Genomic DNA, 25150 nt, shown 5'->3' on the forward strand with positions numbered 1-25150 from the left:
AGTTTTGCTATGACATGTTCCAAGGGTTGAAAGATTTTAAGTTCATGATTGTAACCCCAGGAAATCAAGAATGCAGAGAAGGAAGCCCAAAATATTATCTTCTGAATTTGTATCAATATTGATTATTGCAATGTATTGATGGAATATCAATACTAAACCGATATTTGCTCCTATCAATGACACCCTGGGTCTATCTGTAAATAATTCTTGTGACTGCTTTTTCTGAAATATTGAAAGGATCTTTCTTAAATATCATATATGTGTGTATATATATATATACTGTTTGCATTGGAAACCATTGAACTTGTCATAAATATGTAGATGGTTTCCCAGGACAAGGTTTATTTCAAGGGGAATAACTCTTCAGTGATTATTAGAAACATTTTGTTTGTTATGCAGTAATTTATATTGTGTTCATTTCATAATGTAAAGGATGGGAATTTGAATATTGTACCTTTTTTGCATAAAAGTCTCAATGTAGACTTTCAGGAAGTGTTTTACACATTTTTGTAATTAATCCATCCAAATTGCATTCCTAATTTTTTCCATTATTTAAATTGTTCTTTTCATTAAAGATGCTCCATTGCCCACAAAGCATAAATGATATTCATCAGTTGAACAATAATTGGTGTTTGATCATGGATATATATGTCTAATTAACACAAAAAATGATATACAATAATTTATTTCGCCTTTGGTGCATGCGCAATCAGTACTTCCTTCCATATAGGATATAGTGACATGGAATTTTTTCGGGATGCAATTAATTATTTTTCATATTTTAACTTGAAGTAAAATCAAAAGCTCAAACTTTTCAATGGTGGTAATGGTGTAAAGTAAGTAACATTTGTAACTGAAGAAAAATACTTAATCGTCTGCTCCTGTTTTTGATAGTGAAAAAATATCATTTGTCAGCGGTGGAGCATCTTTTTAACAAACAAAGTGACTATCACTATATTATTATTATTTATGGAACATGTCCATATATTGGGTTTATATTTCCTTACATGTTTTCTTCTTGCCTTATTTTCACTTTTTTTCATGATAAGACTGTAAAAGGTAACACTACAAAATGATGAAGAAATTTGTTGAAATATGTTCGAACATTTGGTGACAATCCATGCTTTACAATGATAAGATTTGCAGATATGTGTGTGTGAAAAGAGCATTGGATCAAGCTAAAATGGGGTCCAAGTGATTTTTTATTTGTTTACATTTGAGTTGTATATATATATATATATATACAGTCAAACCTGCCTATAAAGTTCATCAAAATTGATTGCTTGTGACCATAAGAAAGTGGCCTTATTAGAAGTTAGTTACTAAGACAAGATTTACTTTATTCATGAAGCTATGGAATTATACTCAAAGCAGTTTATTTCAATGGTGAAGTTGATAGCAATTGTAATATACAGTGTTTATGATATATCTCATATTTATACTGAATCGAATTAAAAAGTAGCATCAACTATGTTACCAATAACATACATGATGTATACCGAAGTTTCATTGTATATATTACAGTGGACAATGGTGCTATGTGTTGCTTGTATAAATAGTTCTTTTTTTTCTTTTTCTTTTTTTGAATCTAAAGTGTAAGTTTTACTTCCATTGCTAATCAGACTGCAAACATATTTCTAGTGTACAAATTATGATTTAATAAACGTCAGGAGATATTACAAACAGAAAATTATCTTAGGAATGATGTTGTATTGACACAACACCTCTATTAGTGATTACTCTGTCAACCAATGATCTGTTTTCATGTAAATGTACTAATGTATCTGTATTGAATGCATTATCAGATGACAATTGTGTCTTATTATACATACAGTGATTAGGTGCAGAATAAACACTACTGATAAAAAGTTTTTTGTAAAGTTTCTGTTGTGTGTACGAGAGTTGACATAATATCATATGATATGTCTGGAGAAGTGGTCTTGCGTCCTATAAATTTGAAGGCTTGTAATTATCACACTTGATCAGTGTGACCTTGAATGAAGGTTAAGATATTGAAAAATTAACAGACTTACTCATTGTCAACAAAATATGTTTAAACAGCTCCTTTCTACATTTAATTAAGCTAGTGATTAAGATTTAAGCCCCAAGTCCCTGGAATGGAGGGCTACCATTTTTTTTTTTTTCTTTTTTATGAATTACTTAAAATTTTAAGAATGACCCTGACCTTCATATACTGTAAGGTTACAGGAATCAAACATTTAGCAGATACATGTATTGATATATAACTGCATGTCGTTTAATGACTATATTGTTATTCTCAAACACTTAACAGGTCAAAAGACATGTTATTTGACTTGAATCATTATAGAATTATGGGCTTTCAATTTTGTTAAAATGAATAACTAACGTATGTTTAATCAATATTTAACAAGGAGCTATTTTGAACCATTTTATAGTAAATATATATATATATATATAAGTACTTGTATAGCATTAAAATGGGAGGAAGATCTTATTCAGTAGACTTGTTCATATGGATGCTATGGTTTTGTTGGATTAGTTTAACATCCAATTAACAGCTAGATCATTTAGGGATGTGCCAGGTTTGTTAGTGGATGGAAACTAGAGAAAAACCACCAACCAGTACTCAAATCAGGCATTCTTTAGACAGGCTGTCCCTGGCTGGCTGGGTCTTATAAATAATGAAATGATGAAAGAGCACTAAATTTTCTAAATGAATGATCTCGACCTTCATTACAAATTTCAAACATGATTCTGACATATTAACTAAAGAAATAATCTGTTTCAATAAGATTATCTTTCACTATAACGTGTTAAACATGATCAGTAACTAAAACATTACTAAAACGTCTGAAAATAGTAATATGACACACATACATTTTGTATTATTTTGTGAAAATTATTTCTTGATATAACCATATTTAGTATTTCATATATCTGCTTGTAGAGCAATATTACATTGGAGACTTCGATATCTAAATTTTTGATTACATTTTTACTGTGTTGCTACCTAAAATATTACCGCTATAAAACATTCATGTGATCAAGATCGAAGACGATTGCGCAAGCGTGTTGAACTTCGACCTTTCACTCCCACGAAAGAGAAAGAAAGATGGATTTTGACAAGGTAAGTGTGTTGATATACGTTACAGCTTATATTGTATGTTGTTGTGTTTTATATTGACTAAATATATTAAAACAAAAACTATTAAACCTTTTATAACTGGCCTAGGCAAATGTGGAGGAAAGCCTGGCTAGTAATTTTGTGGTAATAATATATTTCTTCACGGCACCGGTTTACGATCTCCAGCCGAGACATTGTAAATATAGTTTGTAAATAAGAAATAGTTTTAGTGAATACTGACATTTTATGTTTATATAGATCTGTTGAACACTCCTATCATGATGTAAATTACATATACAAAATAAACCAAACAGAAATACTTAAATCAGTCTGTGTGATGTATGGTTATATCTGCCTATAGACAATTGTTTAAAATCATCAATGATCATGATCATATATCTTCTTAAATAAGGTAAATGTTTATGAAAATGTCATTGAAATGAACGAGATTTATTTTTTTTTTACATTATTTATATACTCAAGATTTTATTCCTAAACATTGGCATGCATACAAATAATAATGTGTGCATTACAGTACATTATTTTTAAATTAATGCTGTTAAAAATATGCTATATATTACAATTATCTTATAATTGTAACAGGAGAGGAGAAAATGTAGCGGCCAGACTGGGATTCAAACCCGGGACCCTCCGAACACTAGCTAATAAGTGCTCTACCGACTGAGCTACCTGGTCACGATGATTGACCCAGTCCAATCCCGCTACACTCCTCCCTCCTTTCTCGAAGTCTTTGCCCTCGGAGACATACGAGACCCTTCCAAACACGACCACCGTGGGTTATTTTTTCTAACAGGTGAGGAGAAAGTGTAGTAGCTAGACCGGGATTCGAACCCAGGTCCCTCCGAACACTAGCCGAGTGCTCTACCGACTGAGCTACGTACCTGCTCACCGATGATCGACCCAGTCCAATCCCGCTACAAAATCATTATGTATCACCTTCAGTAAATTGTCACATTTTTGACACCATCGTCATGTAGAATGTTTACAACTCTATGATATCTAATTTAAGCCACTGTTGAGCTAAATCAACTAAATGGTGTTCAGTTTCCTAATTTTACTTATAACTTGTTGTGATGTAAAGCATTTCCCTTGAAATCAACCTAGGTTTCAAATTGGTTCAAAGGTTTTCATCATTGATCATGATACATCTATAAAATATAGTGTTGCATTCATAAATACAGTAAATTATTAGTTGAATGTAATTATATAATCAATTTTAAAATTATAAAGTCATGCATTTATAAACCCTTTTAAAATCATTTCCAAAAGTGATACCAATTAAGACAGAAAAATTATTTTGACCAAGCTGGATTTGAGTTATCAAATTTTGATGTGAAAAAATCTACATACTGAGTAATACTTACATACACTTGATTTGGGGTCAGATTTATTATATTTTGATACTGAACCATTCGGTATACATTCGTAATTGGGGAAAAATCAAGCTGCATTTTTTTTTACAATTGTGTTGTGCAGTAGATGAATTTCTTCTAGCATGCTATCTAAATGGAAAATTTGAAACAAAATTGTCCTAATAGAACTACTTAGTTAGTAAGTTGTTTTTTAGCTATGGATAAATAATATCTCTCCTTTTTTGATAAAAAAAAGACAATTAAAACATTTTAAAGATCAAAATTATTTATTAAAAGTATTCTTATACTTGTAATTTTAGTAAAAACATGTAGCTTGTTAATTGCCTACAGCATCTATATATACATTATATAATATTACTGTATTATTACATGAAAAGTATAATATAAGATAAACAATAATACATAAGGATACAAATTACCTACATATTTGTATACAGCATGTACTAGTATTTAGTGACATATAACCCCAAATGTTACACACATATATTCCAATGTTGGCCAACTTTGATCTTGAATAGAATAGACACTGGCAGTAAATGTTTATTTATGCTTTACGCTGGTGTAACTGCCATAATACACTCCCAGAGAAGTGTTCTCCTCTAGCTACTGTCCAGCTGTGTTTATGTGTGTTAGCACTGATGGAGAATGTGATCTCACCCCATCATAACAAACTGATAGCTGTTCCATCCTGTTTCCATCATCATATAGTCATGCTATGTAAGCTGCCCAAATGAACATGTATTTATAGATTCATTCTTTTCTAGGAAGTTTAGGTGTATACATTTTGTATTATGACATTTGTGAGTACCCAGCACATCTGAATTGGTATATTGATTAAATTACAGGTAATGACTGAGATATGTTTCAGTTATGACTTATTACCAGACTTTATTGATTCAACAATTTCACAATAAATTCAAATGGAATGTTTTATTTTGTTAAATTGAAACAGGTTGCCATAATATATAACAGAATAAAGTAGCATAGTTGTTGATGCATGAAGATGACATTTGGGGTCATATGGTACCTAGACATTATCCAGCTGTGACCTCCCTCTGGACCGTGTGCCAGGCTCAGTAAGTAGGCTAGGGAGAGAGGGAACATGAGTACCCAGCTATTTATCACTTTGACAACAGAGGTCATATTACCCCTAACCTTTGGTGTGGCAGTAACTCAACTCATATGATCCACTGATGTAGCTGAAATAACAACTTAGAAAATTTCCTATCTTATTACAATTTTAGAATGGTCTAATTATAGTTAAGTATTACTTTCAAAAACAAATTATTAAATGATATATTTTTATAATCAGGATAGGATATAAGATCTGAAGAATGCAGTTGAAACTGTTAGTCTGGATCAGAAGCATTTGCAACATGTCTAAAATTGAATTTGTGCATGAATCATAGGTGTACTAAGAGAGTTGGACTATAACACTATAGTGGTGGTTTTCTTTCAAGGATAAGCTGAAATACTAGCTAATTGGTCTGGATATATATACTTGTATGTGGTTGTATCATTTCAGGGTGGAGTTATATATATAAATAAAAACAATAACGACTGACAAGTGAGCACTTTGTAAGGATTTTTCTTCAAATTGGGGTTGGTTTTATCATTTTATGGTGGAGTTTTACCTGTGGGGTTGGTTGTATCATTTTATGGTGGAGTTATACCTGTGGGGGTGGTTGTATCATTTCAGGGTAGGATTGTATCATTTGGGGGTGGTTGTATCATTTCAGGGTAGGATTGTATCATTTCAGGGTCGGGTTTTATCATTTCAGGGTTGGGTTGTATCATTTCAGGGTTGGGTTGTATCATTTCAGGGTAGAGTTATACCTGTATAGGTGGTTGAATCATTTTAGAGTCGGATTGTATCATTTCAGGGTTGGGTTGTATCATTTCAGGATTGAGTTATATCATTTCAGGGTTGGGTTGTATCATTTCAAGGTCGGATTGTATCATTTCAGGGTTGGGTTGTTTCATTTCAGGGTTGGGTTGTATCATTTCAAGGTTTGATTGTATCATTTCAGGGTCAAGTTGAATCATTTCAGGGTAGAGTTATACCTGTATGGGTGGTTGCATCATTTCAGGGTCAGGTTGTATCGTTTCCAGGTTAGGTTATATCATTTCAGGATTGGGTTGTATCATTTCAGGTTTGGGTTGTATCATTTCAAGATTGGGTTGTATCATTTCAGGATTGGGTTGTATCATTTCAGGGTTGGATTGTATCATTTCAGGGTTGGGTTGTAACATTTCAGGGTTGGGTTGTAACATTTCAGGGTTGGGTTGTAACATTTCAGGGTTGGGTTGTATCATTTCAAGATTGGGTTGTATTATTTCAGGATTGGGTTGTATCATTTCAGGGTTGGGTTGTATCATTTCAGGGTTGGGTTGTATCATTTCAGGGTTGGGTTGTATCATTTCAGGGTTGGGTTGTATCATTTCAGGGTTGGGTTGTAACATTTCAGGGTTGGTTGTATCATTTCAAGGTTGGGTTGTATCATACAGTTTAGAGTTATACCTGTAGGGGTGGTTGTATCATTTCAGGGTCAGGTTGTATCGTTTCCAGGTTAGATTGTATCATTTCAGGATTGGGTTGTATCATTTCTTAGTGGAGTTATACCTGTAGGGATGGTTGTGTCATTTCAAGGTTGGATTGTGTCATTTCAGCCTTACAGGGTTGTGATGTATCATTTCAAAGTCGGGTTGTACCTGTTTCCAACAACTTGTTACATGTACATGTACCGTGGGTGTAGTACAAACTACCTTATGTTGATTACACACACACTTAGTCATCATCAGTCACACTGCAGATATATGAGTGAGGGTGTAACATATAGCAGTAATAGAAATGTCTAAGTGATTGTTTAGATATGGAAGTTAAATGTCTGCTTCAGGTGGTTATTTCACCTATGGAAATGTACTATATTAAATCTTAAGGTAAAAGAATGACGAATCTCGGCTTTTGTAAAGTATTCAAATTGGAAAGTATAGCAAATCAATGTGTAATACATTTTGAAAGTTTGCAGATTTAAGTTTTTAGTATTATATCTTGATTGGTTCTTGAACTGGTATATAACTGAAGTATGTATTGCACTTCTATAGCTAAAGTATATTACACTTGAGTTAATATATTGTAAGTACCAACAACTACTTATTCTCTATATGTGTAATATTGGATGATTAGGATAGACTTATACAGCAATATGTACGGTGTATACATGCATGCATACAGTAACATGTATAGGCAATATAAGCATTTAGGTATAAAAACATATAATAAATAACAAATTACAAACAAAGTGTTAATCTCAATTGAACTTTCTATTTTTCATTTAATCTGTTAACAAAACATGCGCCACATTTTCTGAATGTATTTAAAATTATACATACTTGCACTCATACCTATCTTTAAATATCATTTCAATTTTTTGAAAAATTAATGATTACAGTAAGTATTTAGATTTTGTACTAAACGCCTAAAACTGTCATCTTAAATAACTATTTTTTGGAATGGAGTTATATTCCTGATAATAGTATATTATAAAAGACACTCTATATATATACTATCAGGAACCCATACATGTAGTTATATATATATGCATGCATGTACATGTATTATATATACAACCAACTCATACTGTATTAACTAAAGTTTTCTAGTTTCATTTTCATTTTCCTCCTTTCATGTTACTTTGTTGAAGTTATCTTGATTTAAGCAGTTGTTACATCTAAATATAACAGCTATGCTTATCTAATCATCATGAACATATATACAGGAAATCTACAAATGTTAAGAGCTTCTTTACATTTTGGTAAAGATTTTAAGCCATCAACTTGAAAACATTTTCCTTGTCCAGTGAGAAATCTTCTATTACATGTATATACCATACAGCTTGGTCTGTTCCTCATTAAGGTCTGAATTAAGATCATGGATGTTGTGTACAATGTAGGTCCTGGTTATCATGGACTTTGAAAAGTGGTACTTGGCTTGTGAGAATATCAACTGATCATGAGGAGTCCAAACCTCAAGTATGTTATTTTGTAAATGATATATTAAATAACTATATATATATATCACCTACATACATACTACCAAACATAACAAGAATAGTCTCCCTAATTTACTTGGTGGTTTGTCTCTGAAACAGTTGGTTTGTTTGTCCTGAGCTAGATTATCTAGAGTGTTACTCCCTCCTACAAAGTATGATTAATTAAAGTAGCAGACTTTTATTGTAAGATCAAAAGTCTTAACCCTCAGATCTCCATATTAACCTCAACTTAAGTCAATGTTAAAATTCTTGTGGTTGATAAATACCCTTATTGACCTCATAGAGAAAACAAGAAGGATCATTGATATTTCTGAGATTACAGTTTGTCCATTGGTATATGATAAAAAATGTGAACATATTTGAAGCCAGGGAATATCTCCCACTGTTACAGACTTCAGACATAGTATTTATTGACTCATGGCCAGTGGATTGCTATTGTCTACTTGGTTCAATTTCACAAAAAGAACTATTTTGAGAGTTTACATATTCAGACCTATGTTATTCTTGAGAACATTTTTTGTGTCAGGTATACATGTATAAATGAATGTCTATTCAGATATGATTTTAATAGATTAATATATAATGTAAATGATAATGAGTTTGAGTTCAGGATTACCAGATAACTATTAACGCAAAAGTAGATAATGATGTTAAGTGAATTGAATGGAGTTAAACCCTTAATTCACTTTGTATAATATCTCAGATTTTCCCTCAAATTTCTATTGCTAAAATATCTTTGTATATATGTATTAGAATCAAAAAGACCTCTTTTGACATATGAATTATTGACAATAACACATAATCTAAACTACAGGCTAGTTTCTAGGGTATAATATACTTCCCTATGGCTCAGATTATGGAAGGGAAATAATTAAGGGGAGATAATCCAGCATTCCAATTTCCCTGTGCTGTTTAGAAGTTTATCTATGCTACTTCAAAGTTAGTTTTTAAAAGATATTACACAGTGTTTGAGATTAAACAGTGTTTGCAATATGTTGGTTTGTTGTGGTCTTATAAGTGGATGATAGAAGTGGTGTAACAGTAGACTATTTTCTTTAATATCTGTCTGCAGCTTGGTATACAACTATACATATAGTTATAGACACATCATCTGTGAATAACCAATAATACATCAATTTGTAACATTATATGGTAGACATCAGGAGTAACAAAGGCAACACCTGTTTATATTGCATTACATACTTATTCATGGTAACTGAGCAAGTATGATCGACAACTTTACAACCCTCGATCAATCTCCTCTATTAACATACAAGTACATCTAGATTTCAAAGTATAGACTACCCAATTTCCCCCCTCCCCCTTAAAAGTTTTGGTGTTGGGCCAGCATGCTAATGATAGCACTATAAAAAGGCAAGAGTTACAATCCACTATTACAAAGAGCCATAACACAAACATACTGCAGTCTCCCAAAACATACACACACTTCACACCCACAACACAAACAACTGCAGTCTCCCAAAACATACACACACTTCACACCCACAACACAAACACACTGCAGTCTCCCAAAACATCACACACTTCACACCCACAACACAAACATACTGCAGTCTCCCAAAACATACACACACTTCACACCCACAACACAAACATACTGCAGTCTCCCAAAACATACACACACTTCACACCCACAACACAAACATACTGCAGTCTCCCAAAACATACACACACTTCACACCCACAACACAAACATACTGCAGTCTCCCAAAACATACACACACTTCACACCCACAACACAAACATACTGCAGTCTCCCAAAACATGTACACACTTCACACCCACAACACAAACATACTGCAGTCTCCAAACACTCACAACAACACACATGCGTTCACCTCACCCACAACACAAAACACACTGCAGTCTCCCAAAACAACACACACACTTCACACCCACAACACAAACATACTGCAGTCTCCCAAAACATACACACACTTCACACCCACAACACAAACATACTGCAGTCTCCCAAAACATACACACACTTCACACCCACAACACAAACATACTGCAGTCTCCCAAAACATACACACACTTCACACCCACAACACAAACATACTGCAGTCTCCCAAAACATACACACACTTCACACCACAACACAAACATACTGCAGTCTCCCAAAACAACACACACTTCACACCCACAACACAAACAACAGTCTCCAAACATCACACACTTCACACACAACACAAACATACTGCAGTCTCCCCAAAACATACACACACTTCACACTCCACAACACAAACATACTGCAGTCTCCCAAAACATACACACACTTCACACCCACAACACAAACATACTGCAGTCTCCCAAAACATACACACACTTCACACCCACAACACAAACACACTGCAGTCTCCCAAAACATACACACACTTCACACCCACAACACAAACATACTGCAGTCTCCCAAAACATACACACACTTCACACCCACAACACAAACATACTGCAGTCTCCCAAAACATACACACACTTCACACCCACAACACAAACATACTGCAGTCTCCCAAAACATACACACACTTCACACCCACACAAAACATCTGCAGTCTCCCAAAACATACACACACTTCACACCACAACACAAACATACTGCAGTCTCCCAAAACATACACACACTTCACACCACAACACAAACATACTGCACACATTCACACCCACACACACAAACACATACTGCAGTCTCCCAAAACATGTACACACTTCACACCCACAACACAAACATACTGCAGTCTCCCAAAACATACACACACTTCACACCCACAACACAAACATACTGCAGTCTCCCAAAACATACACACACACACACACAACACACACTGCAGTCTCCCAAAACATACACACACTTCACACCCACAACACAAACATACTGCAGTCTCCCAAAACATCACACACTTCACACCCACAACACAAACATACTGCAGTCTCCCAAAACATACACACACTTCACACACACACAAACATACTGCACAAAACATACACACACTTCACACCCACAACACAAACAACTGCAGTCTCCCAAAACATACACACACTTCACACCCACAACACAAACATACTGCAGTCTCCCAAAACATGCACACACTTCACACCCACAACACAAACATACTGCAGTCTCCCAAAACATACACACACTTCACACCCACAACACAAACATACTGCAGTCTCCCAAAACATACACACACTTCACACCCACAACACAAACATACTGCAGTCTCCCAAAACATGCACACACTTCACACCCACAACACAAACATACTGCAGTCTCCCAAAACATACACACACTTCACACCCACAACACAAACATACTGCAGTCTCCCAAAACATACACACACTTCACACCCACAACACAAACATACTGCAGTCTCCCAAAACATACACACACTTCACACCACACAACACAAACATACTGCAGTCTCCCAAAACATACACACACTTCACACCCACAACACAAACATACTGCAGTCTCCCAAAACATACACACATTCACACCCACAACACAAACATACTGCAGTCTCCCAAAACATCACACACTTCACACACACCTACACACACAAACATACTGCAGTCTCCCAAAACATACACACACTTCACAACCACAACACAAACATACTGCAGTCTCCCAAAACATACACACACTTCACACCCACAACACAAACATACTGCAGTCTCCCAAAACATGTACACACTTCTCCCACCCACAACACAAACACACTGCAGTCTCCCAAAACATGTACACACTTCACACCCACAACACAAACATACTGCAGTCTCCCAAAACATGACACACTTCACACCCTCAACACAACACATACTGCAGTCTCCCAAAACATGTACACACTTCACACCCACAACACAACATTGCAGTCTCCAAACATGCACACTTCACACCCACAACACTTGCATGCATGATAGGCCCTTCATAATTTATCCTGATGTTTTATCTAAATCAATTTACCAGTATTACTTATCAAGTTCAAATTTGTATAAGAGCAAATGAATTAATTGCCTGTAGAATTAATGTATTTAGTGAACTTTTTAAGGAAAGAAGCACACAATGTTACAACAAAAGGCAGCTTAGTATATTGGACTTGTAAGCAAAAATGTTCAGCTGAAAATGACAGGGTTACTAAGACGTATTATATAATTACCTGTATGTAGAAGTTTGTGATGAAATCATCAGCTGATTGCTATATATATATATAGACTAGTAGTCAAAATTACCACCACATTTAAATGACTGAACAGAAATTAACTTACTATAATGATTAAGATAATATAAAATGTGTCTTTAAAATACTGTTTATGATAATTAATATTTGAAAGAACGCTTATATATGTATAAAAAAAAACAGAAAAATTCTAGAAATGTTAAAAGTGTTATAAATATTGCAGAGAAAGTTGAGTGATCATCATGATATTTAATTATGTTGATCAGAAACAAATGTTACAATGAGGTCTTGTGGTTACAAGGGAGCATGCTACACTGGAGATGATAGACATGTTTTGGCTATATTCAGTACTTAATAAGTGTAAAGGATAAACAAGCTGAAGTGCCTGCTCTCAGTATAACCACTTTCCTCTGTTGTTGAGTCACTCTATAATATATATATATATATTGTATAGGTATAGGGTATAACTCCGCTACTCCTATCAACAGTTCAGGATCTTTAAAATGATGTGAACTTATCTGAAGATAATTGTATGTCTGTAGAGACTCAAGGCCACGAACAGGTAACTATAGGTTACACACAAGTGTCATGGTTACAGTAAGTGTTCCGTATAATGGACCACCTGTACATGTGGGGGCGCCTGTTGGGTCACTTATCGTGGGTACATACACTTACCTGTAAATTAGCTGAACGGTAACTGATTACAGGTTATGGGCAGGTAAGATGTCTGAGAATCTCAGGTATAGGTCGGTGATGTGAAAAAACTACTGCTGATGCATCAAATATAACAGATAAAATTTATCTACGCTGAGTATACACCATGTTGTGTGGAACACACGATTTGTTCCTTCTGGGTCATGTTTGTTTATAGGTACAGGTTTATTTTGTTGATGTGTATTGGTTATTTATTTTATTCACAGATGGGATATTAGGGATAAGCTTTGTAATTGTGATAATTGATGTTATAGATTATGGTCTTTTGATAGCCTCGTTAACTCATCCTTATTTTGTATCATTTCACAGGTATGTCGAGGTACGCTGGCCTTAGGAGGACAGACAGATCGATGACCTGAGGGGACACTGTCGTCTGTGACCTTATTACCATTGATTTGTTGTAGAGTGGTGTAATCTGCCGTGAAAGCTGTAGTACACACAGATTTTAAATACTTTGGAGCACTGGATGGATCAGATGGAATAACAAGTGCCGAACAACAAATAAATTTAACAATATGGTGAATAGGCAAAAATGGTGGCTCTTAGAGAAGGGTGTGTAATAGAAAAACAGTGAAAGAGTGATAGACATGCGGTCATTAACAGGTACTACACTAGTGGGAACAGACATATTAGACACGCTTTATGGGAATTTTCTATGTCAAGACATCCCTTGACTGGCCTTTTGTGGCACCCAAAACTCATTAGATTCTGCTACTGCTGTGGACCCATGTCCCACCAGTGACAATGGTAAACTAGTCCTGATTCTAATTACATACGTGTTAGTATACAAGTACAATATGGGTGCAGTTAACAGCTGCTGCATCCCCCGCTACACAGGTAGTGACTGTGGGGAAAATCGTACCAAGACCCCCAAGGGCAAAGGGCACCGGCGGAACCTAAGTGCAACCTTCAACTTGAGTTTGGTAGAAGAAGATCCACTTCAAACTCTAATCAATATAAATTTTGCAACAGAGGAAGAGTTAATGACCTTGCCTGGAATTAGTAGGGCAACATCACAGAGTATTATTGAATATCGCAGACAGATCGGAGGATTTAAAAAAGTGGAAGATTTAGCTCTTGTATCTGGCGTAGGTGCTACAAAACTAAACGTCATCAGAAATGAGATATGTGTGTCAAAGAAGTCCACGAGTGGTACTAGTTCCTCGCGAGGCAGTTCCTTAAACAGCAGTAAGCAGGATTTGTCTGTGGCACATCTAAACAGAGAACAACCGAAACGTTCCGCAAGTATTCCAACCATAATAAATATCAATACCTCAAATGTTTTTCAGATAATGAAAATAAAAGGTATTGGACAGTCGCTAGCGGAGAATATTGTGGCCTACCGCGACAAAAAAGGTGCCTTCTCCACAGTAGATGACCTTGTCAAGGTCAAGGGCATTGGCCCAACAATTTTAAGTGCAATAAAGTATTCAATTACAGTGGATAATAATTCTCCTCCTTCAGAGGAGAGTTCGGAACCTAGATCGGAATTAAATGGAGACATAGCAAACCGAGTTTCTCCACCAGAAATGAGGGGGACGGGGTTGGACAACAATCAACCTCGTTTACTAACCGCTTCAGTAGAAAATATTCTTGATATTATTAAGCCAATTGTGAAAAATTCTAAAAGGCCAAACGTAACACCATTTACATTCAAGAGAAAAAAGCGGCATGCTGTACGATTAGCGTCATGGAATATTGAGCGATTCTCATCAGAAAAGGCAGATAATATTGGTGTAAAGGAAGTTGTTTGTCTGACGATTTTAGAAAATGGGTAAGTAATATCGTTATTAGGTACTAGTACAACAGACTTGCCAATCACCAAAAGCTTAGAAAAATAACATTTAAGATCTCTAAATGTTTGATTTGGTCCTGAAATATTTTTAGAGATTTCCAAATTAATTGATTTGCCAATGAATCTGTAGAATTAACATTGAGCTTCAAGTTTACGTTGTTATAACGAGATTCAACAATTCTATTTTAGCCGTGGATTAATCACAAAGAGACATTTTTAGCTCACCTGGCCCGAAGGGCCGGTGAGCTTATGTCATGGTGCGGCGTCCGTCGTCCGTCCGTCAACATTTCCTTTAAATCGCTACTAGTCATAGAGTTCTGCATGGATTGTAACCAAATTTGGCCACAAACATCCTTGGGGGAAGGGGAACAGAACTTGTATAAAGTTTGGCTCTGACCACCCGGGGGCAGGAGGGGCGGGGCCCAATAGGGGAAATAGAGGTAAATCCTATAAATCGCTACTTGTCCTAGAGTTCTGCATGGATTGTAACCAAATTTGGCCACAAACATCCTTGGGGGAAGGGGAACAGAACTTGTATAAAGTTTGGCTGTGACCCCCTGGGGGCAGGAGGGGCGGGACCCAATAGGGGAAGTAGAGGTAAATCCTATAAATCGCTACTTGTCCTAGAGTTCTGCATGGAATTGTGACCAAATTTGGCCACAAACATCCTTGGGGGAAGGGGAACAGAACTTCTATAAATGTTGGCTCTGACCCCCCGGGGGCAAGAGGGGTGGAGCCCAATAGGGGAAATAGAGGTAAATCCTATAAATCGCTACTTGTCCTAGAGTTCTGCATGGATTGTGACCAAATTTGGCCACAAACATCCATGGGGGAAGGGGAACAGAACTTCTATAAATGTTGGCTCTGACCCCCCGGGGGTAGGATGGGTAGGGCCCAGTAGGTGAATTAGAGGTAAATATTCTAATTCCTTCAGAAAAGAAACAATGAACCTGTATTTAGAACATTACTTGGCATTACAAACCAGGTGAGCGATACAGGCCCTCTGGGCCTCTTGTTTAACCATGGTCATGAGATTTAAATCATGTAGATAAATGAATGGTGGCACTGTAGTTGAAGGACTTGGTGTTGGTTTCAGAATTCATACACTGGCAATGTTGTAATGGATGTTCTGCTTAGCAGGAACACATACCTGGTAAATACGAACCTCTAGAAAATCAGATACACTAGGTTACCTTCTCGGCCAAAGACCATAATTATATAAGTTGTTTGTGTCTCTGTGTCCCATTTAGTATATTGATCACTCATATGATCTTTTTTAATTTTATATTTTTTACAAAACCTAGAGTCTATGCATTTCTAAATAAGTAGTATATAAATAATCCTTCCTGTTACAATTGAAGGTCTCATGTACGGAATACCTGGTACCTTTACAATCCCAGGTAGACAATTTACAAGTAATTAGGTGTGAGACTGCAGTCTTGTATCTACTCATCATTAGATTGTCTAGCTAGTTACAATTACCAAAAATAGATTCTACTGAAGATGTTTGGCCAGACATGCACATACATCTATAGTATTGTTTATTGATAGCCAATTAGCCTTCTAGTATTGATATACAACAGAAAATCATAACCCAACAGATGATGAAGCAGTGTCAGGATATACAGAGGCTGTTTTTCTTTTGCTGTGTGTTGGCCACGATTTGTGTCCAAGTTGTAAATTTTTGAAGGCCTCCCTGTTTTATGTTGCAGAGGGCCCGCTGGGTCACTGATTTTTAAAAAGAATTTTATGAATATTGTTGCAGCACCAAAGATATTTACTTTTGTTTCCTTTAACAGCAAAGCTAAACCCATGTTTAAACAGTTAGACAAGTTAATTACCTAAGCTATAAAACTAGTTAGGTATCCAGATATATCCTCTATGTCAGGACCATCAATTTTTTCTTAGGTAGTATAGACTCACTGGGGACAATAGTCTCCATTTCCAAAAATCTTATAGCGTCTATGTCTGTGGGATTACCAAGACTTTTGAATAAACGTGATTTAATGGAGTACTGATAAATGTTATACAGGAAAGATCAACTACTATTTGTACAATTTCTTTACATGACAGACTATATATCATGTCAACTTGGCTGATCACTTTGGGCAATTGACTTGACCTGATCGCTGTGACATGATTATCTATATAGGTAATTGTATTGGTTGGAATTGGGTTGGGTTATATAATACCAATATATATATATCTTGATTGCCTGTATGCGTGGTATCAGTAATATACACACAATGTGGTATCTTAAACAGATCAGTTCATTTTATTAGTGTAACAATACCGTCACATAGTTTACAGTCATTGTTGGTATATATTTATACCATAATCTCTATAGGCATTTATGCTCTGTTGGTATTTACATCGGTGTAATTAATTACTTTACAAATACGGTTTACTACAGTAGTGTAAGGTAAACAACTTGTACAGTTCAAGGCGAAATGTACATATTTATATGTACAGTATAGAAGAATATGCACAGCTACATCACAACAAAACCGTTATAAGCTGTCATCACCTTGACCTTCCATGTAAAACTACCTCTTGGAGCCTTAATGCTACAACATAGATTTAATATACAGGTATATAAGAGTATCATTTGACGAGTTATATTGCTATGACCAGATAGGTAGAATCTGTCAGAAGTGTTTTGGGTTCAAAGCACAGTCTTGGTGCTATATTCATACCTCACCTCTACCTTAATTAGCTTAATATAGTTTGGTAACTAGTGTAGCGGGACAGGACCGGGTCGAGTTTCAGTGACCAGGTAGGTTAATCAATAGAACATCCGGCTAGTATTTGTAGGTCCTAGGTTCAAGTCCTGGTCTTGTCGCTACATTTTCTCATCTCCTGTAACAAACTTGGCGCCCAACAAAATACCCATTTTGAGAAAGGGTGGAGGAGCTAGATCGAGGAGTGTGGCGGGACTGGTCTGGGTGGAACATCGGGGACCAGGAGGATCGGGAGAAGACTTATATAGGCTTGCCTGTTGTCTGATCCCATTGTTATTAATAAAATATGTTGAAATCAAACATCGGGGACCAGATATGTACTAAGCTCATTATGAAGAGACTCTGGCTAATGTTCATAGGTCCCAGATTCGAGCCCTGGTAATAAGCTGACTATATTTAGTTTGGTTCTTTCTTGTTACACTAGAATGTGGCATTGAGACATTGAATTCTTACTGGTATTTTATTCAAATCCACGGAATTAGGATATTTAGTATATACATATGGCCTGAACCTTAATGATTAAATATTTTTGCATTGGTGTTTAACTGTATATATATATTATATTAGTTAGCTACATGTATACATTTGAGTATGTTATCTGTAAAGTTCTGACTTCCAGCCTCAGAGTTCTGTGATACAACCCTTAGTGTATATATGTGTGATACATGATTGTGGTATTAGAGGTACAAAGTTCATTTATCTCCTCTCACATTACTGATCTTTCACTAGCTATTTATAACTTATGTATATAGTAGATATGAAATCTGATCTGCAATAAAGATTGGGCCTGGGTATGTCAGCTTGTTGCTGGAAAATGCTTCTCTTGGACTTATGATTAGTCATGTTATATAAATATCTGTATCAGTTGTTGAAAGAAGATATTCAACAGAAATATTGACAGATAACTAGACAATTGTGTCTATTCATTTGGTCATTATATACATATACTGTGAAATGTGTTACTTTGTATTCTGTCGATATCATTTGTTTTTTAAAATCCTGCTGAATACATTATATATATATATATTATATGCTAAAAGCATACTCCTTTCAAATATAAATGCATAACTCATGTAATTTTAAATGAATCCTCAAGAAAGTTACCATTTTTAGCCCACCATCATCAGATGGTGGGCTATTCAAATCGCCTTTCGTCCGTGGTCCGTCGTCCGTCCGTCCTTCCGTCCTTCCGTCCGTCCATCCGTCCGTCCGTCCGTCCGCCCGTTAGCAATTTTTGTTACCGCTATTTCTCAGAAAGCACTGAAGGGATCTTTCTCAAATTTCATATGTAGGTTCCCCTAGGACCTAAGTTGTGCATATTGCATTTTGGGACCGATCTGTCAACAAGATGGCCGACAGGTGGCCATCTTGGATTTTGATAGTTAAAGTTTGTTACCGCTATTTCTCAAAAAGTACTGAAGGGATCTTTCTCAAATTTCATATATAGGTTCCCCTAGGGCTCTAGTTGTGCATATTGCATTTTGGGACCGATCAGTCAACAAAATGGCCGACAGGTGGCCATCTTGGATTTTGATAGTTAAAGTTTGTTACCGCTATTTCTCAGAAAGTGCTGAAGGGATCTTTCTCAAATTTCATATACAGGTTCCCCTAGGACCCTAGTTTTGCATATTGCATTTTGGGACCGATCTGTGAACAAAATGGCCAACAGGTGGCCATCTTGGATTTTGATAGTTAAAGGTTGTTACTGCTATTACTCAAAAAGTACTGATAGGATCTTTCTCAAATTTCATATATAGGGCCCCCTAGGGCCCTAGTTGTGCATATTGCATTTTTGGACTGATCGGTCAACAAGATGGCCGACAGGCGGCCATCTTGGATTTTGATAGTTAAAGTTTGTTACCCCGCTATTTCTCAAAAAGTTTTGAAGATATCGTTCACAAATTTCATATGAAGGTTCCCCAAGGACCTAAGTTGTGCATATTGCATTTTGGGACCGATCTGTCAACAAGATGGCCGACTGACGGCCATATTAGATTTTGATTGTTAAAGTTTGTTACCGCTATTTCTCAGAAAGTACTGAAGGGATCTTTCTCAAATTTTATATGTAGGTTCCCCTTGTATCCTAGTTGTGTATAGTACCTTTTAGGACTGATGCATAATGCCTTTCGGGACTGAACGGTAAACAAGATGGCCAACCGGCCGCCATCTTGGATTTTGATAGTTAAAGTTTGTTACCACTATTTCTTAGAAAGTACTATAGCGATCTGTCTCAAATTTTATATGTCGTGTGTTTGAAAAAGTTTGAAAAGCAGGGAAAAGATCCCTCTTTCCATTGTCAGACATAGATCATTCTTTGGTGGGCGCCAAGATCCCTCTGGGATCTCTTGTTAATGATAGCAGGATATGTTGACAATCAATTGAAATGGTTTCTCAGAGGGCACTTATCTGGATAATAAAATATTTCAATCTAAAAAAATAATGATAAGTTATCATTTTGTAATGTAAATGCTGTATCGTGACCAGGAAATATTTTACCGATTGACCCAGTACCTGTATATAAACACTCCAAATTCAGATACTACAAATGTTCAGTAAAATATAAATATATCTTTAAAGTATCAAATGAAAGAAAATCTTGATTATCAGATAGTAATTGTTGTTATTAACTTTGTCACACATTCAGGGTATAAAAACAAGGGTGAAGTTATAAATATTCTTCATAAATGATGTATCAGCTTTGAACTCCCATGCTTTTGTAGGACTTAAATTATTTGGATAGTATATATGACTACATATTAAAGAAGGTCATTGAATTTTTTTGGAATCAATATTGAATTAATAGATATAAGAATTAAAGTTGTCCCATAGTGAACACTGAAACAATCACATCTACCAGGTAATTATATTAGGATTTATAAAGCTGACCATATGACTACTTTTGTATATAGCTATCAACATTGACCAAGTTTGGTCAGATGAATGGTCAGTTTCTACCTGCTATCACTGGTCAGCTATTTATCTGGACAACTCTTACTCCAATACTTGAAGATTAGGATAAATCAATGGTATAGATAGATGTGAACATAGATCGCCCAATAATAGATGTGAACATAGATCGCCCAATAAAACGTTCCCCACCTATAAATCCTGGCTATTGATTTGCCAATGGCCGTGTGTATTGTTTATGTCGATGTTGATAGTGGTGTCCAAGTGCCCTGTCTTCTTAAGGTACTATATCATATTTTATACCAGGTATAGGGGGAAAGAGAGTACACCATACCTGTGTTAAGGCCGTTAGAGTACATATAGGTGAAAATGCCTATCCTTCACACATGTAGAAGATCATGGCTATTCTCTAGAGCAGCTGAACATGATCATGAATATATATATGTGGTCCTTATAAGAGTTCACAGATGTGCACTCTACACATAAATATGGCCGTGTTAGTTTGATTGTTTGGAAAGTGTGTTTTGATTTGTAACTTTGTATAATATTTTATATGTATGTACAGTAATACTCATGTAAGTTATTGAAGTTTAAAATATTGGCTATAGTATAGGCCTAGTGGAAAGCCTGGGATGCTGTATATACTTGTTTACACGGAAAGGAAATTGTTTAGTACACAAACACTTGAATCATTAATGAAGTGACCTTTGACCTGCAGCAGTTAATGACGTGTCCTTGAATGATTTAATTAGAAAAGCTATAGATGAATCAGCCACTGTAGCATCTGCTTGTATATTATCATACTATAAGTTACTGGTGTATGACTGTATAATTCCTGTATGTGTCAGACTGTTTCTAAATATATGGTACTGCATTTTCTAAAAGTACATCTCCTATATTAACTTACATTGATGCCACTATTTTTTAATTTTATCAGGGTATGAAAAATTTTTTTTTGCAAACTGTGTGAATCTGCATAGCGGATTCTCACAAAAGTTTGCAAACATTTTTTTTACATAACCCGATAAAATTTAAACATAGTGACATCAATACTTATAATTAATTTTATACTCTATTTGATAAAATGAAGTATGTTTAAATGTAACATTACAGTGGTTTTTCAAGAGATTCTTTTTCCTAATCAATTCGCAACGTCAATGTCTCTATTGTGACATCACGATAACGTCAGGGTTTCGCGCCATTTTCGGATTTTTTTTCATAGTGGTATGCAAAAAAAATATTGGCCAATCAGAAAGCCAGATTTGGTATGAAAACAAAGAAAAATTAATTATAAGCAATTAAGAATCTCTTCTGTAGGTATTGACTCTGATTGTGTTGTTCAGGGAATTCTCGACTACCACATACAATATATGATGACAGTGTGTCTTTTAATGATGGATTCTGGTCAGCAGTCTGATAATCAGTGTTGCATGGTGAACAAAAACTGGGGTAGTAGTTATCAAGTTGTTTTGGTAATCAAGATGTACAGATGGTGAACTTATCGTACAAGGACCTTATTATCAAAGTTGATTTGCTAATCAAGTTTATGACCCAGTAGATTTTAGTAAGTACATGCAGTCCAATCTCTGTGTACTGCCATCTTTTGTCCATGCAAGGCTATTATAGCAACACAAGGGTGGCGATATTGATGAATTTGATTTAAAGAAAACAACTGTGCAGATTACATGTCTTTATTATTCTATTAGCTTAATATCTAATTAAGCTGATTTGGGAATAAAATATTGATAGCATTTAGGGAATTTCAGTTGTTCAACAAAGCATATGGCGGTATGCATTGAAGACTTATTGAGAGATGTGTTCTGAGGGTTCATTTGGCAGTACATATGGGAGGTTGGCAGTATTTTTTGGTGGCAATAATTCTTTCTAATGATGTTATTGTTTTGTAACATACCAACATATTGTGTATATAACAAAAGGCTTTTCTATGATTTCAATGAATGAAAGAAAGTTATGGAGATTTAAATCTCAAATTTATAGGACTATAACTATTTAAACTTAATTAATTTTAAGATATCCCAACATATTACCATATTCCTTCCACCTTTGGGTCGTTAGTTTGAATCCTATTTTGGGCAGTTCCCAGATATATATATGTATTGCAGCAGCTGGGCGCCAGTGGTCGGTGGTGTTTCTCCAAGCACTCCGAATTTCCTCCACCAATATATACCTGGCACATTCTTAATTACCTTGGCTGTTGATAGAGATTTAACTAATCAAATTAAAAATTACATTCAGGAAGTTGTACTGTACATAAAAAGTAACAAATGGATTAGACAACAGGTTAACACTATACAAAAGGTCATTATATAACTTGATAGGGAACTCCTACATTTGTACAGTAAACAAATCCTTTGTTTAGATGATTGAGACTTACATTAAGTGTTGAAAACTTAGATATTTGAATGAAATGTGACGTGAATTTGTATTATACGGTAAACGTAGAAATGTACAACTTGTTACAAAGTTCATTGTTGTATAATTATCCCCCGCCCAACGAAGTTGGTGGGGGATATACAAATGGGTTCCGTCCGTCCGTACGAATGGTTTCCGGAGAATAACTCTAAAACCAGTAGAGATATTTCCACGAAACTTCATAGACACGTTGTTCTTATGGTCTAGTAGTGCCTTTTGCTATTTTTAGGTTTTCATTTTTTGCACTTTTTCCGTAACCATGGAAACATTGCTGAAAATATCATATTTTGTACCAGGTTCGTTTCCGCAGCATAACTGGAAAACCGGTTGAGATATATGCACAGAACTCCATAGGCACATTAGTCTTATGGTCTAGTAGTGCCTTTTGCTATTTTAAGGTTTTCACTTTTTGTACTTTTTTCTGTAACCATGGAAACATTGCTGAAAATTGCAGATTTTTGTGTAAGAATCGTTTCCGGAGCAGAACTCAAAAACCAGCAGAGATATTTCCATGAAACTTCATAGACACATTGTTCCTATGGTCTAGTAGTGCCTTTTATTATTTTTAGGTTTTCACTTTTTGTGCTTTTTTCTGTAACCATAGAAACATTGCTGAAAATATCATATTTTTGTAGCACATTCATTTTATGGTCTAGTAGTACCTTTTGCTATTTTTAGGTTTTCATTTTTTGCACTTTTTCCGGGGTTTTTTTTCATACACAAAAGTCTCCACAATCAAACTTGCTTCAGCTTTGATATCTCCATTGGCGGGGGATCTGAATGACTATGTCCTTGTTGAGTATTAGAATACACTAACTCGTCTTCATTGTTATCTGAACACTAGAACAGCCAGAGTCATTTAGTTATAAGGGAGTGTCAGGTTTAAGTGGTTGTTAGGAAAATGGAGTTCCTGGAGAAAAAATCACTGACCTATGACAACACCTGGAAACCTCCCTATGCTGTTCAACAGCCTGTTACCACGTAGAAAAAAGGGTTTAATTCAAAATCTTTAGAATGTCTCGCCCACTGCTGTCTCAAACAAACTATACATTGATGTTCTGTTGTTTTTTTGGGGTTTTTTCTTCAATTTTATTGTTCAGTGGTGCCAACAAGTTTATCGTTTGCTACTGGCCTATCGTAAATAAACAGTTAATATTCTTTCAAGTGATTTCTTTCTCGTTTTCCCCTTGATTGAAAATGTGGATTAAGGTATATAGTTTGTGCCAGCCTCTTGTCCATAACAACTGGTTTTCATTTCTCCTTCAGGTTGAGTTTGGTGGCATTCCAAGAGTTGGCAGACGAAGAGGCACTTACAAAGGTGAGTATTGCCACAGTAACCAGTTACTATGACAACGAACGTTTCATAATTCACACGGTGTACAATGTGTTATTGTGATCAAGGTGTGATGACTAAGTGGTGCTATAATAGGAAATCTATGTTGGTAAATCAGTTGATAGAAATCACTCACTCTCAAAGTGTTGTTTAGATGTAGGATGTATTCAGGTAATTACATTGTCTGTTTGGGGAGGGAACAGGGAGGAGGTATAGGTCATGTCTGTTTGGGGAGGGAACAGGGAGGAGGTATAGGTCATGTCTGTTTGGGGAGGGAACAGGGAGGAGGTATAGGTCATGTCTGTTTCTATTCATATTACCTGGGTAGGTCTCACATACAGATATTTTTGTGTGGTAGCTATATGGTCAGTACTAAGCCTTGATCATCATCTGAAAGATGAGACAGAAAACAGAATAATAGTGATAGTATTAGTTTAAGATGATGTATGACAGTATCTAATTATGTACCCACAGAT

At 35.6% G+C, this 25150-nt stretch overlaps 2 protein-coding genes across 4 annotated transcripts in view; one reads left to right on the top strand and one right to left on the bottom strand.

Annotated features, from left to right (window-relative positions):
• Positions 1–3044: 3044 nt before the first annotated feature.
• The window catches only part of LOC138315153 (endonuclease/exonuclease/phosphatase family domain-containing protein 1-like), a 41342-nt gene continuing 19236 nt past the window's right edge, over positions 3045–25150 (top strand). Inside the window, exons 1-3 of one of the 3 annotated variants that reach the window (XM_069255945.1) lie at positions 3045–3109; positions 13775–15239; positions 24608–24659. In XM_069255945.1, coding sequence (XP_069112046.1) covers positions 14263–15239; positions 24608–24659 — 1029 coding nt within the window. In that variant the 5' untranslated portion in view covers positions 3045–3109; positions 13775–14262. Of the gene's footprint in view, positions 3110–5452; positions 5577–13192; positions 13314–13774; positions 15240–24607; positions 24660–25150 lie in introns of those variants that run through there. The other 2 variants (XM_069255947.1, XM_069255946.1) reach the window with 2 other exon arrangements.
• Positions 6619–6963, bottom strand: LOC138316599 (zinc finger protein 358-like). Its single transcript, XM_069258276.1, has one exon. The coding sequence runs from the start codon at positions 6961–6963 to the stop codon at positions 6619–6621; it is 345 nt and encodes a 114-aa protein (XP_069114377.1).

The sequence above is a fragment of the Argopecten irradians genome, chromosome 2 (assembly GCF_041381155.1).
Source record: "Argopecten irradians isolate NY chromosome 2, Ai_NY, whole genome shotgun sequence".
NCBI classification, from domain to species: Eukaryota; Metazoa; Mollusca; class Bivalvia; order Pectinida; family Pectinidae; genus Argopecten; species Argopecten irradians.

What these genes read in the sequence shown, in the direction of transcription:
- LOC138316599 (XM_069258276.1), bottom strand. Translation starts at nt 6,963, where the DNA reads ATGTTACAACCCAACCCTGAAATGATACAACCCAACCCTGAAATGATA.